The 14,387-nt window shown below is 40.1% G+C and overlaps 1 protein-coding gene across 4 annotated transcripts in view; it reads right to left on the bottom strand.

The window, feature by feature from the left end:
- Positions 1–14,387, bottom strand: part of LOC122436715 (guanylate-binding protein 4-like) — a 78,090-nt gene that overhangs the window by 37,136 nt on the left and 26,567 nt on the right. Inside the window, exon 11 of one of the 4 annotated variants that reach the window (XM_043460731.1) lies at positions 12,452–13,530. The exons of the other annotated variants lie outside the window; for them this stretch is intronic. Coding sequence (XP_043316666.1) covers positions 13,342–13,530 — 189 coding nt within the window. The 3' untranslated portion in view covers positions 12,452–13,341. Of the gene's footprint in view, positions 1–12,451; positions 13,531–14,387 lie in introns of those variants that run through there. 4 annotated transcript variants of the gene reach the window in all.

Genomic DNA, 14,387 nt, shown 5'->3' with positions numbered 1-14,387 from the left:
AATAACTCAATTTAGAATAGGTACAAAGCTGTTCTTTTATGAAAACATTTATATATCAATAATAAATACCTGAGAATCTTGAAAATTATTTATTCCATTATAACCAGCATTTCTAGCTCATTGTTAGAATTATAGTTTATTATTTTCATACTTTTTTTGTCAATAGTTAATTATTTTCAATGATTTTGAATTCCTTTATAATCATAGTAGAATCATAGAAGAACACATACACAACTGGAAAGTACTTTCCTTTGAAAAAGAGAAATCGTGTATTTCAAAAGAAAATTTTCTGCTAGGTGGTGGGTATTGGAAAGCATTGTCATACATTTGCTAGGTAAGTATTAATGACATTCCACAATGTCTGTCATACAGTGTGTCCAATGTACACGGAAGAATTATCTTAATAAAAGTGTTTACATAAAAAGGAGGCTTCAATGAGGGATTTTATTTGTCCTTTTGGTTTGGACAGAAGCTAGGTGCAAGTAATGAAGCTTCAGGTATGATAATGATGTTTGAGTCTAGTGAGCAAGTAAGAGACAAATATTCAAGTCAATGGCAGATTGTAACTGAAAAAGATATTTCCTCCATGTGGTAATTAACATTAAAATATTTCAAATAATAGTGTGCTGTGTATGTTTAGATGCTGGCTTCAATTAATACCCATAGGGTGGTTAATAGAATGTGAATTGACCAAATCTAGAATATAACATTTTAGATAAGGTGATTTTTGTACAGGAAGTCTTTTCTGAATTAAGAAAAAGAGTTTGTTAAGGGACATAAGAGTCCATAGTAATGATGAAATCAGCGTTGCTTAAGACATGCGATGTGTTAGGAAAACCGAGCAGGTCCCAATCCTCTTGCATGAACAGGACCTAAGCGAGGAGGGGCCATGGCTCCTGGCAGCTGTGCTGTTCCGAGCTCCCTTCTGCTGCTCTTACAACCGCATCCCAGAGAAGACCCAGCCCTTGATAGAACTTCAAGGCCAGAGGACCTGCCATAACTGGTAACCATGGACCAGCTGTTTGCTTCATAGAGCAGGGCTTCCCCAGACTGCAGATTGGTTGCTTAAATGTTCTTGCCTGTCTTACACTCAATGCTCACACAATTAGCAGAAAAAACATCTGAGCCTGAGGAGACCAGAGGACCCTACTTGACACTTTCTTACTAGTCCTGCTTCCTTAAGAAGCTATTTCCCGTATTCTTGAAGAGAAGTCTCTTTTCCGATCTGTGTGTTAAGCTTCTGTGTTTAATTTTAATAGCTGTATTTATGCTTCAATAAGGAAAAGTTTCTACAAAGTATAAAAGTCACAGAGGAATGTGTCATGCAAAGTTAGTTATCCTCTCATGTCTTACATCAAATATGAAGGTCCATTCCTATTGTGCTCATGCATACCAATTTTTTCTGTATTTTCCAAAGATAGATAATATATGCACATATTCATTATTTTTCCAATCAGTAATACAACTATACACACTTTCTGCATCTTGAGATTTTCTCATGTTAGCACAGATAGAGTTTCCCTTTTCACTTCAATGACTGTAGAGTATTCCTGTGTAAGCGTGTCTCAGGATTGATCTCACTATTGTGTGACAGAGGGACTTTAAAGTCGTTTCCTCTTCTGGAATTAAAACAATCCTGTGGCAAGTATACTGCTATATGTGTCATTTTCACCTTGGGTAAATAAATCTGAAAGATGAATTGCAAAACGTAGACTTCTGTATCAGCAGTATTTGCATTTAAGTCTTTGGTACATATTTGTACCAATTTTCACTCTCTCTAGCATTTATCAGAGACCCCCGTTTCCTGGGGGGCTCACACCCTTGCCAGCCAGTGTCCTGTCCAAACTCTTCTTTCTGGGCCATCTGGGAGGTGACAAAGGTCCCTCCTAATTTAACCTTAACATCATTTATAATCAGTAAAGTTAAACACATTTTCTCTTGTATATTTCTGCCCATTTAAAAATGTCTTTGTTGCTTTTTCCTCACTGATGTATAAGGGCTCATTATAACTTAAAGAATTGATCTCCATGACTATATTATAGGCTGCAAATGTTCTTCCTCTTCTCATTTGTTTCTTGCTTTTCTTAACACTTTTTTAGAATTAATCATTATCTTCCAAGTTGTTTTCCATTTCTTAAAATTATCTAATTTAATCAAAATTTTTTTTTTTCTTTTTTGAATATCAGGCCCTGGTACTCACTTTGGTAATAACTTTAGTAATTTTTTCATAGTCAGTTATTATTTTTAAGCTCCTCCTGAACAAAACTATAGTGATAAACATATTTTTAAAATGAACTGTAGTGTTACACTACTAAAACATAAGAAGCATTACAAATTATACTTAGCGGGGTTTCTCAGCCCCTTTCATACAATCACTGAGAAGTTTTAGTCCCACACAAAATGCTTTATAAGCCCCAGGGAATATTGCAATTAATGTCATGCTAGCCATATCAAGGACATTTCAAATGAAGGACTTATTTTCAGTTGTTTCAATATCTTCTTTAGTTAGCTGCTCAGCTTCCTTTTTAAATCCTTCTGTAAGTATTTCTTTTTGCATCTGTAAAAAAGGAGATTCCCCTTTTGAAAATGCCCCAAATTAGCATTCTGTATCAAACAGCTACAGGTGATATGCATGTGTGTCTATTTCTCTAATACCTTCGATGCTTTTTGATATTAGTCTAATATTTGCAAGCATTTGTACCAGGAAAGAGAGAAGATCCAGGGTTCGGAGCTTCCCATGTTCCCTCAAGACCGTCTTTCTGGGCACAGAGGACTTGGGCCTAGGTCATGCCTGAAAACTACCCCAAGAAGGGGTTCCCGCCCTAAGAATACACTTTGGGAGAAGATGTGAGTGAATTCTAAATATTTGTCAGTTTCACTGAGGTAGAATGACCATACAAAAGTCACCAAAATGGTACTCCTGACTAGCTTTACAACTCTGGCCATCAAACTCCAGACAGACAAAGAATGCGTTTACTCTAGGTGTGTAAAATGAATCAGGCAGATGTAGAAATAAATGTAGTAAGTTTTACAGTTTAGTATCCTGCATTTCATACCAGCACAAGCTGATACCTTCAAGAGAAGATAGAACTATTCTAGGTCTCTGATGGTTGTCTCCCAAATTCTAAAGACTCTAAGACTAAGGTCCTATTCACATGGGAACAAATGTAATGCTGTAGTTACCACAAACAGCAGCCCAGGAGCCTGGGCCATGTTATTAGTCCCACTCAAACCCTAACACTACAGAAGGTGCCGAATCTTACAGAGGCAAATCGTCAGCACAATTCACATCTCTTTGATGTTACAGTGAATCCTGTGGTTTTGTATTTCCCTCTGGGATCAGACTTAAAGTCAAATTCCTGTCCCTTTATTCCTGAGGAGTTAGGGTTTCCCCATCAGGCCCCACCCAGGCCCATCTAGACTTACCTTCAGCTTGTGCTCCAGCATCATTTCCTGCTCTCTCTGAAGGTTTTCTCTTTCCCTATTCATCTTCTCTTGCAGTTGGGCCAAGTTTTCTTTGAAGCTTCTCTCTTGTGCCTCCAGTTTTTGTTCCTCTTCATTCTGTTTCTCTCTTAGCAGCTCCTGTTCTCTCTTAGCTGTGTCCTTTTTGGCACCCTCAGCTCTTTTAAAAGAGTTTTAAAGAGGGAGCAGTTATGCTGAGCTGTTACCTCCTTTGCTCAGAGATAAAGTGGCTTTAATATTGTGGGAAGGAGTCTGACTGTTCCTGCTACCACATCAGACAACATGCTTCAGCTCATGATATGGAAGCACTGAGTGGATGTACACTCAACCCAAACTCCCCGGTTTACTTCCCCATGTAGCAGAGAGGTTCCACCGAAGAAGAAGAAGCTCTGGTGTCAGGAAGTGTTTGTTCCCACACCTGCCAAATGGCAGCACAAGAGCCACCTTCCCCTCTGAGAGCTCAGTCCTCCCCTGTACGTGCCTTGGCTCTGTCTCCATCAGTGAGGGGGTCTGCCTGCAGGATGGCTTCCTCTACTCCTCCCTGTGACTGCAGGAAGTTCTGGAGGACCTCGTTGGCCAGAGGAAACAAGGAGCAAAGACTCATCAGGCAGCAAAGATGTAGTGTCTTGCTATGGAAATTGTTGTTCACTAAACCTACAGACTGGATTCTGTAATTTCTCCATCCCTTGTAGGCTCCCCAAATGGTTACAGACCCTAGAATTCTGTGCAGGTCTACAAACCCCCATCATCCGTTGTTCACAACTGCCATATCTGCATATTCTTTTTCTCTTGACTAATACTCATCTACTCTTTCTTTAACAGGGCATCATTTATGCACATTTCAACTTGTCCTTTCTACCTCATCTTCCTGGAAGCTTTCCTAAGCTGTGTTCTGAGTTCTGAATGGCTGCCAAGAACTCACAGCTACCCCACCAGCAAACCACTTGCTGGCTGTGTTGTCTTAATCAAATTAGGAATGTCTCTGTACATCATAGTTCTCAATTTTATTATGGCATGACAGCAGTACCTAATTCATTATTCTGAGGACTAAACTCATTGTCTAGGCAATATAGTGGAGTGGAAAGATCCTGAGTTCACCCAAAAGAAACAATTGTTTGCAAAACAACCATTGGTGAAAAACATGGAACCTATCAGAAGAGATCTCCTATGAATGGTGATATAAAGGAGGAACCACAGTGAGATGAGCAGGAGTGGTGGAGTTTCAATACAGTCAAATTCCATACCCCCGTGTGGGCTATTCAGAACTTTGAGGATAATTATAACCCGAAATGTTTTCCAAGGAGTGAGAATTCCTAGGTCTGTATCATCACCCACCCCTCCACCACAGCCATGGATCTAGCACAAGGAAGACAATCCTCAAGAACTTTGCTTTGAAGGCCAGTGAGGCTGGCTTTTGGCAGTCCCAGAGGGCTTGGGGAAATAAGAATACTAGCTCTTACAGGGTGCACCCTAAATGTTTCATGTGCCGGGACCCAGAGAATAAGCGGTAATTTGATAGGAGCCTGGGTCGGACCTGCCTGCAGTGTGGGGTCTGAGCAGGGGGATTTATTGTTGTTATCTAACAGAAGTGTGCTTGGAAGGTCAAATTTAAGAGTAAACTTACCTGAAGCTGCAGCCAGGGGTCAAGTCAGCTGCCCTGGCTTGCCCCTAGGGCTTCTCCTGCGTCCAGCGCCTCTGGAAACCTGACTCTTATATTCAGAAGCTGAAAAGCCAGCAAGTTATTAAAAGCTATCCAGGAATTGGTGGGGATTATGAGAAACGAAATCAAAATTGAAAGAACATGGATTTTTTTTTAAAAAAAAAACAGAGGCAGGAATCTGGATGAATTCTGGGAAAGACAAGGATGATTGTACCTCCATGCCTGGCTGGGTAAGCACACTTTGTCCCTCCTACACAAGTGGCTTGAATGTGGCCCAAGTAATGTACAGATGAGAGTTCAGCAGTCTGTCTCTCAGGGGTGTTTTTGTGAGAGAGCGGTTTGTTTGTTAATTTTTCTCCACTTGAAAAATGTTTCATTTTTTCCTTTCTAAAATGTTTCTTCTTTTTAACTCAGTGATTTTTCTCATTAGTAAAAGAAATACGTGTGTGTATAAAATCCTTAATTTTATAGCCCATAGTCACTATTATTTTAAATTTTTAATTGGGGAATAATTGATTCACAATGTTGTGTGGATTTCTGCCGTACGCCACCACAGATCAGCCATAATTATATGTATATCCCCTCCCTCTAGAGCTTCACTATTATTTTGTCAAGAGTTTTTCTCTTTTCTTTTACTAGTGTGGATCTAGATTGGGAGGTTAGGGCTTGATTCATCCCTTCCATTCTTTTCTGTATCCTTTAAGGCATTGTAAAATCCTGTAAGTTAAAAGCTTGATTGCTGCTGTTAGGGAACCTGGTTCTTTTGCCGAGGAGCTGCAAGCCAAGATACTGAGACCCCAGGTTTGCAGCAGAGAGTTTATTTGTGAGGTATCAACTAAAAAAGATGCACAATTTGAGAGTTGTGAGTTAAGTCTTGTTTGGGCTCTTCCCTGATAGCTCAGTTGGTAAAGAATCCGCCTGCAATGCAGGAGACCCTGATTCGATTCCTGGGTCAGGAAGACCTGCTGGAGAAGGGACAGTCTACCCTCTCCAGTATGCTTCGGCTTCCCTGGTGGCGCAGCTGGTAAAGAATCCACCTGCAGTGCGTGAGACCTGGGTTCAATCCCTGGGTTGGGAAGATTCTCTGAAGAAGAGAAAGGCTACCCACTCCAGGACTGTGGCCTGGAGAGTGTCATGGGCTGTATAGTCCATGGGGTCGAAAAGGGTCAGACACGACTGAGAGACTTTCACTTAAGATGAGAGGAAATGCAGGGATTGTTATCATAAAATCTGTTCCCCAAAAATATCCAACTATATGAAGACCTGTCCCATCAGATTACCTGGAGCACAGAGTGCCCCATTCCACCCTGAACTTCCGCAGGGGTTGTTGAAGGTCAACAGCTGCAGCAGCACAGGGTCCAATTTCCTCAGAGGCAGATGGCAAATGCCCTTACTGTTCAGTTCTTGGCAGTGCTGTTGGCAAGTGCCCACGGCAAGTGCCCACTTATAGTTGACAGAGGCAACCCAGTAAGGCTGCACGGGCTGTGATGACAGTAGGTCATGGGACAAGCAGGTCTCTTCTGAGCAGACTCTGATGAGCAATATTGGTTTCACCAGGTTTCAGCCAGGTTTGTTGTGTTACAAGAGGAAAGAGTTTTCAAACAAGCTCTTCTCTTACCTGCTGTTCTGTAAAAGGAGCTCACAAATTTCCCTTAGTTACGTTTCTGTTACAGGTTTTTAACCCTATGACTCAGGGTTTCGCTATCTCATCTATATATCAGATGGCAGTGAGGGGAAGGAAGGACATGCAGAGTATAGTCTCAAAATGCTATGCCCAAGCCTTCCCAAGAGCAAGGGCGGTTGCACATATTCCCTATGCAGACTTCTCTAGCTGCAAAGGCAACTAGAAAAGTAAAAGAATCCTTAGATTACCATACCCTTATTTTGTAAAATAGAATGATATGATATTTGGAGCTGCAGAGTGTGTTATAACTGTAAAGGTGTATGTGACAATATCAGGGACAGATTTTTCTGAATTCTGAGGCCACAATTAGTATCTTCAAGACTTGAACCCAAGCTGGGAAAATTACTGTGGCCTCATAAGCCTGAGTCACTGAGATTGATTTAGAGGGAGATTGGGGATGTGACCTAAAACCAGATAAAATTAATCTTTTCTCAGTTACCTGTATCCAAGAAATTTTTCTCTCTTTTTCTCTCTCACTCTTAGTCTTTTTCAGCTCTCTTGGTCTCCTCTATTCTGTTTTTGTTAACTTTCTGTTGTTGTCAATGAGGGTATAAAGATGTACGATTCAAAATGAAAATTGTAATGCCATTTCGATATGTTTGGCTCTGAAACATGATATATATTATAAACATGATATATATTATTACTTACAAATAAATTTGGAGTCTTTAGGTTTGTAATTGCTTCAGGAAAAATTTTTTAAAAGTTATATCCTGTAACTCTAATTCACAAAACTATAGTATTAGGAAAGGAAGAATCAGTAAAATGTGTTCCTAAATGGAAGGCAGTCAGTGAGATGATTTAACTGAAGATTTTTATAGTTTCTATTTATTTAACTCCAGAAAAAGTAGTCTTTCATCTTGTTTTAGAAGTTGTGCTTCTTTGTCACCTAGTAAGGACATCAGTCCTGGGTGTTCATTGGAAGGACTGATGCTGAAGCTGAAACTCCAATACTCTGGCCACCTGATGCGAAGAACTGACTCATTTGAAAGGACCCTGATGCTGGGAATGATCGACGGCGGGAGGAGAAGGGGGCGACAGAGGATGAGACGGTTGGATGGCATCACCAACTCAATGGACATGTGTTTGAGTAAGCTCCAGGAGTTGGTGATGGACAGGGAAGACTGGCGTGCTGCAATCCATGGGGTTGCAAAGAGTCGGACAGACTTAGTGACTGAACTGAACTGAGTATTGCACACTGTGTCCAGTGAAACATCTGAGAGGAAGAACCTCATTTCCACATCCTCAGAGTTTAGTGCCAGACCACAGGGTGTGGATGGACGAGCATTATAAACAGCTCAAACCTGAAGCACTTGCAGTTCAGAAATAGGAGTGCAGTCCTTCACGTGGAAAATGTGGGCACAGAGAAGTAATAGCTCTTTGGGTGATAAAGTTCCTAGGCTCGGGGAGCTTTAGAATTGGAGAGAGTAAGCACTGAGGCAAAATATTTACAAAAACGTGGCAAAACTAAAAGCATCTTGGATATTGCAGAGCACAGACATAAACAAGATCAAAGAATAGGGATTCAGGACTATAAAATTGTAAGGTGATAGACCCTGATTGCTTACTTGGCTATAATAAGTATGTCGCTCTGCTTACAAGCTGGGGTGGAGGTGTATCACCTGAGGAAGTTCAGCCTCAGTGTATCGCAACACAAGGTAAAGGAATAACTGATAGTGTTCAAGCTAAACTCTCTTTAGATCTCATTCTTAAAGGAAAAAGTTATTTCTGGCTTAAGTTTCCTTTTACCATTTTTGAAGTGTCAGAGAATTCACATGATCAAAGTCCACAGACTTTAATATAGTTGGGTCGGAGTTTCGGGGGAAGGTGTCTATTAGCTCTATACAGAAACAGAAAGCAGGATCTAATACAAACTGAAGGCCCCACGTGTCTGTATATTCATCCACCGTTAGTCTCATTCTGTGTTGTCCATTCTTCTAAATTTTTAGGATCCACATATTCTTCACCAGGAATGGTTACCTTCTCACTCATCTCCACTACTTTTTAAGAATATCGGAGCCAATAGTCGTATCATAATTGTATTACAATGTAATTGTATTTGTATTGTACAATGGAATTGTATTACATATTACAGATGTATCATCACAATTGTAAAATCTTAAACTACATATCTTAAACTAGTCTATCTAATTCTTGCATGAGAAGTGGTGTGGACATCTACCAATTAAACTGCTATTCGGTTTTGTCTTGGTGCTTACTTCGAAAGAGGGGAATAGAAACTGCAGCCATTACCAGACAAGGACAAACTCTATTTAGGCACAAGCATTTTCTTTTTCAAAGTGTTCCCAACTGTTCAATATACCCAGCTGAATTCCACTCCCTAACTTGTGCCCTTTGAATGTGTCTTATGATGATAAACAAACAAAGGGACGCTAATGCAGACAAATTTGGAGGAGAATGTGTGAATCTCTTTTAAAGCTATAGCTTTGTTGTTACTCCTTGTTATGCTGGCTCTGATCACAGCAGGACTTCAGTGTCCTTTTGAAGATGAGCCTTTTTTCAGCTCTTGGGGTTGTGTTTGGCCACTCACACAATACAGAATGAGCTTAAGATCATGTGACATGAATTCCACTGGTTCTACCACAATCACACAGTTCAGAACTAGCTTGCCCAGTAGAATTGTGGAACACTCTCAAGAGGCAATTGAGATGCCAATTTGACCATAACTCTTGAGAGGATGGGATGCTATTGTTCTGGATGTGGTCAGTAACTTAAGCCCAGAGTCATTATAGGATGCTGGGTACACAATAGGCATAATACATGGGTTTGGAGGCCAGTGGCACAAAGTATCCCTCCCAGTGACTTCTTTGGGGAAATTTGTGCTCCTTGACCTTGAATATCTAGGCCTGTGGTTCTAGAAAGGGAGTGTTTCATTGAGGGGGCACACTAAAGGCATCTTAAACCTGAAGCTATAGATACTGCCTGTTTTCTCTGGGCATCTTTTGCCAATAAAGCAGCAGGCACAGGAGTAGTTTATCATGGCAATTGACTTTGATCATCACAAAGAGGTATTATTGCTATCATGTGATGGGAGCAGGGAGGAATACTTTGGTTAAAATACTGGCCTACAAGTCCTAAGGGCATATATGTGTCTTTGCAGACCTTGTTTTCTTGGGAGCAGAATAAAAGCACTGCTGTTGTTGTTGTTATTCAGTCACTAAGTCCTGTCCAGTGCTCTTGCCTGGAGAATCCCATGGACAGAGAAGTGTGGCAGGCCACAGTCCATAGGGTCTCAAAGAGTTGGATTTTCTATTTGCATTTCTAATGAGTTCTGACAATCCATCTGTAACACTAAAGAATTTCCTTAATAAATACATTCTGTGAGGACTGTGTAATACCTAGTCAACAGGCAAGAGACCCTCATGAGCATGCCGTATACTAGTCTAAGGAGAACGGGGAATGGATGTAGAAATGTCCAGAGAAGCTCACTCTTCCTGTACTAAGTAACGTGTGAAAAATGATTGTGATGCTGTCTTCCTCCAGAGTTGTTCAACAAGTACTTGGGTAGATCTCTGATTCCATCAGTCATTTAACAAATATTTATTAATTATGAAGTCTGGAAGAGGCCTTTCACCTGGAGCCTTGTCTTAAGATACGTATAACTTTATTCCAACAGACGACCACTTGGGACTGAACATCAGAGCAGTGCAGGTTCCTTTCACTCTTTCCTAACAGTCCTTTCCCTCACTCCTGACCCCTTCCTTTCTCTAAGCCATGATCACTTCATGGCACAAATGCATGTGTCTGTTTCTTGTTTGCATTACTTGTCATGTGTGTTGGGGAGATTTGATGGGGAAACAGAACTCCTCACTGATCTCTTGACCACTTTACCAGACCATCCAGACTTCCGGTATTCGAGATATTCCTCTGATGACACCAAAGGGTCTTTAGGGACTGGACCCGCTGAAGGACTTATTCCAGAGACTTTGGTCAGAGAAGTGGCAATTGAGCATTAACCCTGAACCCTTAAGAAAGCAGAGTCATCCTATAGACTTTGCAGTTTGTCAGCATGTGGGTGTCATGTTCAGTGAGAAATGGATCCTCCTCACATCAAAGGCACAGTTTTATTTCAACAGACGTTCCTTGAACTGTTAACAGTTATGATGACAATGTGAATTTTGCCAATTACTGGCTCCTTTTTTGCTATTTTAAACAATATCATTGCTCTGTGAGCCCAATGTGGTGGCTTCATTGTTCGGCAAGTTTCCTGGGAGATAAACTGGAGGAACTCAGAGCACATGGGCTGCGCAGTCTCTCTCAGAGAAAAGTGGCAGGTTCAGATGGGTGTGTGTACTTTCTGCCTGAATGCTTTCAGTACCAGTTCCTAGAATTGTGCCCTTTATTTTGAGAACCCTAAGCAGCAATTAATGTAGTAAGGAAGTGGTGATTTGGGACCCTGATGGGTGGAAGCTTATGTATTTATTCATGTGTATTGTTTGAACACCTGAAGCTTCAGTGGTGATCTTTGTGGTGGGAGCTAAGTATACAGTGAAGGTGATCTAGTAGACAAGATCATGAGGTGGTAGAGGAGATAAAATGTAAACAGGTCATTTCAATGTCAAAATTATATAAAAATCCTGTGCTTTGAGTGAAACGTGGTGCAATGGGGGCACAGAGAAGGGTCACCACACCCAGTTCATTCTAAGGACAAGGTCTAGCATTCGACAGCTGAGAAGAATTCTTAAATATTGTGTTGAAATTGAAGAAAACCTCTTCTTTGAATACACTGTCTTCATGAAGTGTAGCAGGAATTTGGAGGTCATAACATTCCAGCAGGCTTTATACCTAAAAATAACTTAGGGGCTAGAAGTTCAAAGCCTTAATGACAACAGTGTGATACACATCTGGTGCTTTCCATTTCCTGCTCCAATAAGTGGATTCCTCCTGTGGAGCTGACTTTTTATTTCTCACACTATTCAACACTTGCATCTTGTCATAAGAACTCTTCCATCCCATGTATTATTATTTCTTATTTAATGTTAATAATTCCATTTATGTTTGAAAGGTGATAAATCATACAAAATATAAAACCCACAGGAGAATATGTCATGTACTTTTTGTCTCAAATTTGCAGGTCCATTCCTGTTTTGCTCATGGATACCAGTTTCTTTTGTATTTCCAGAGATAGAAGATAATATATGTTGGGGTCCTTTAATGGACTGGAATCTGGTGGCCCAGAGTCGATGATAAGAAAGTGAAAGAGAGAGCTGGAGGGAAGGAGAGAGAGAGAGAGAGAAAGAAAGACATGGGGACCCAACCTCTGATGGAGCAAAGGTATTTTATTAGCAGAAATGCAGGCTTATATATCTTTAGTAAGATGATTACTCAGCTATTACACAGGATGAAATTTTATCAATAGCCACAATATGGATAGTCTAATACATACAAGGTCGCTGACACTGAAAGGAGTCACTGAAGGGAGTTACTGAAAGGAATCCAACCAGATACCATTTCTCATGATCTCAGTCCTGAGAGCTGCGTGCAGCTCTACTCATTCTTAGAATAGGAACTGATAAGGAACAGAGAATTTACGAGAAACAGCACGTAGGAATCCTCCTGTTAAACATTCCCTGACAAGTATATTCACATATTGATTATGTTTTAAATCAGTAATGCAACTTACACACTTTCTGCATCTTTATTTATTTATTTATTTTGCTTATGATACATCTTGGAGATTTTCTCACATTACCACAAATAGAGTTTCCCTTTTCACTTTAGTGATATAGAGTATTCCTGTATAATTGTGTCTCAGGATTTACCTCACTAGTATATGATCGGGGGACTTAAAAGATGTTTCCCGTCTTTTGGAATTACAACAATCCTTCAATAAATGTACCACCATACATTCCCTATTCAGCTTGGGTACATAAATGTTTAAGATAAATCCCTAAGTGAGAACTTGCTGGATCAACAGTATTTGCATTTAAATTTTGGTGTACATCTGTATCAATCTGCACTCTTCCTAGCAAATATCAGGCTGCCACTTTCCTGTAACCCTTGCCAGGCCAGGGTCCTCTCAAAACTATACTTCTTGGCCCCTGAGAGGTGACACAGTTATCTCCTAATTATACTTTGCATATCTTTTATAATCAGTAAAGTTAAACATTTTAATTATCTTCTTATATGTTTACCCATTTAAAAAATGTGGTCGTTACCCTTTCCTTGCTGATTTATGAGGGCTTGTTAGATCGAGCCTAAAGAAACTCTCTCCGTGTCTATATCATAGGTGAGTGTCCCTTCTTTTATGCTTTGCTTAAAACTTGGCTATGAATCAATCATTATCTTTTAACTCATTTTCCATTCCTTTAAATCGACCAAGTCAATCAAAATTATTTAGATATTTGGATATCAGGCCCTGATTCTTTGGTAATAACCTCTTATTTTTACACTTTTCTTGATTGAAACTCTGTGACATATACTTCAAGGATTAGCCACCCTTACATCAAGTTTTTTTCATGTACTTAACAGGGATTGTCAGCTCATTTAACAACTCACCTGAGATCCATCATATCTATATACGGTTAAAAACTTTAGGCCGTGAGAACGCTAACAACGTAAGGCTAATTCCTGACAGAATCCTTAAAGTTTCAAGGAACTTATCATCTTTAATTCTTTCTATTTCCTTTTGTAGTTGAAGTATCTGAATATGTAATTCACTGGCTTTCCTTTCAAATCCTTCAGTAAGCATTTGTTCTTGCATCTGTAAAAAGAAGACAGTGCCCTGTTGAAAACATCCAACTATCAGAACTTCATATCTAACAACTACAGGAGCTCAGCACCTGTGTCTGTTTCTATATGGTCTTAGATGCTTTTTGACGAGTTTGTCCAATATTTCTAAAGGTTTGGATGTGGGTGGGTAGACAGAGTATTCATAGTTTATAGCTTCCCAGGATTGACCTATACCAGTGACCCAAACCTTTTAGGCACCAGGAACCAATTTCGTGGAAGACAATTTTTTCACAGACCAGAGTAGGGGGGTTTCAGGATGAATCTAGCATATTGTATTTATGTGCACACTATTCCTATTATTATTACATCATGATATATAATGAAATAATTACACAACTTACTGTAAAGCAGAATGAGGGGGAGCCCCGAGTTCGTTTTCCTGCAACTAGATGGCTGCATCTGAGGGGACGGGAGACAGTGACGTCTGAAATGTGTTGCTTATGTCCAGTCTACTAGGCAATCTCATTTTCAGTTGCTGTTACTGCAAAAAACCCTGCTTCATGAAGACAGGATGTTGAAATGGAAGCAGGCTTTTCAGTGCTTTTGTGGCAACCTCAGGATATTTCACTTTGACTTGAATCCAGAAAGTATTTGACATTTGAAGCTGTCTCAAACATACTTTTAAGGCCACTGTCAATTGGGATTTCATGCAAATTCATCCTCTTCTAGCATGGATAAAGTTGATTCGTTTGGTTTATTCACAAATGGGTCTCAGATCCTTTCCTTTCCAGTTTAGGAGTCTTTTGTGTTTGGGAAGTGATGTTCATACTGTTTTGAAAGCTGAAATAGGTGATCACACACCAGTTGGGAGAAAGAAGGCCCTGGCTC

Source organism: Cervus canadensis, chromosome 2 (genome assembly GCF_019320065.1).
Source record: "Cervus canadensis isolate Bull #8, Minnesota chromosome 2, ASM1932006v1, whole genome shotgun sequence".
Lineage (NCBI taxonomy): Eukaryota > Metazoa > Chordata > Mammalia > Artiodactyla > Cervidae > Cervus > Cervus canadensis.
Note: the sequence above shows the minus strand (reverse complement) of the source record. Positions and strands in the feature narration are given on the sequence as shown.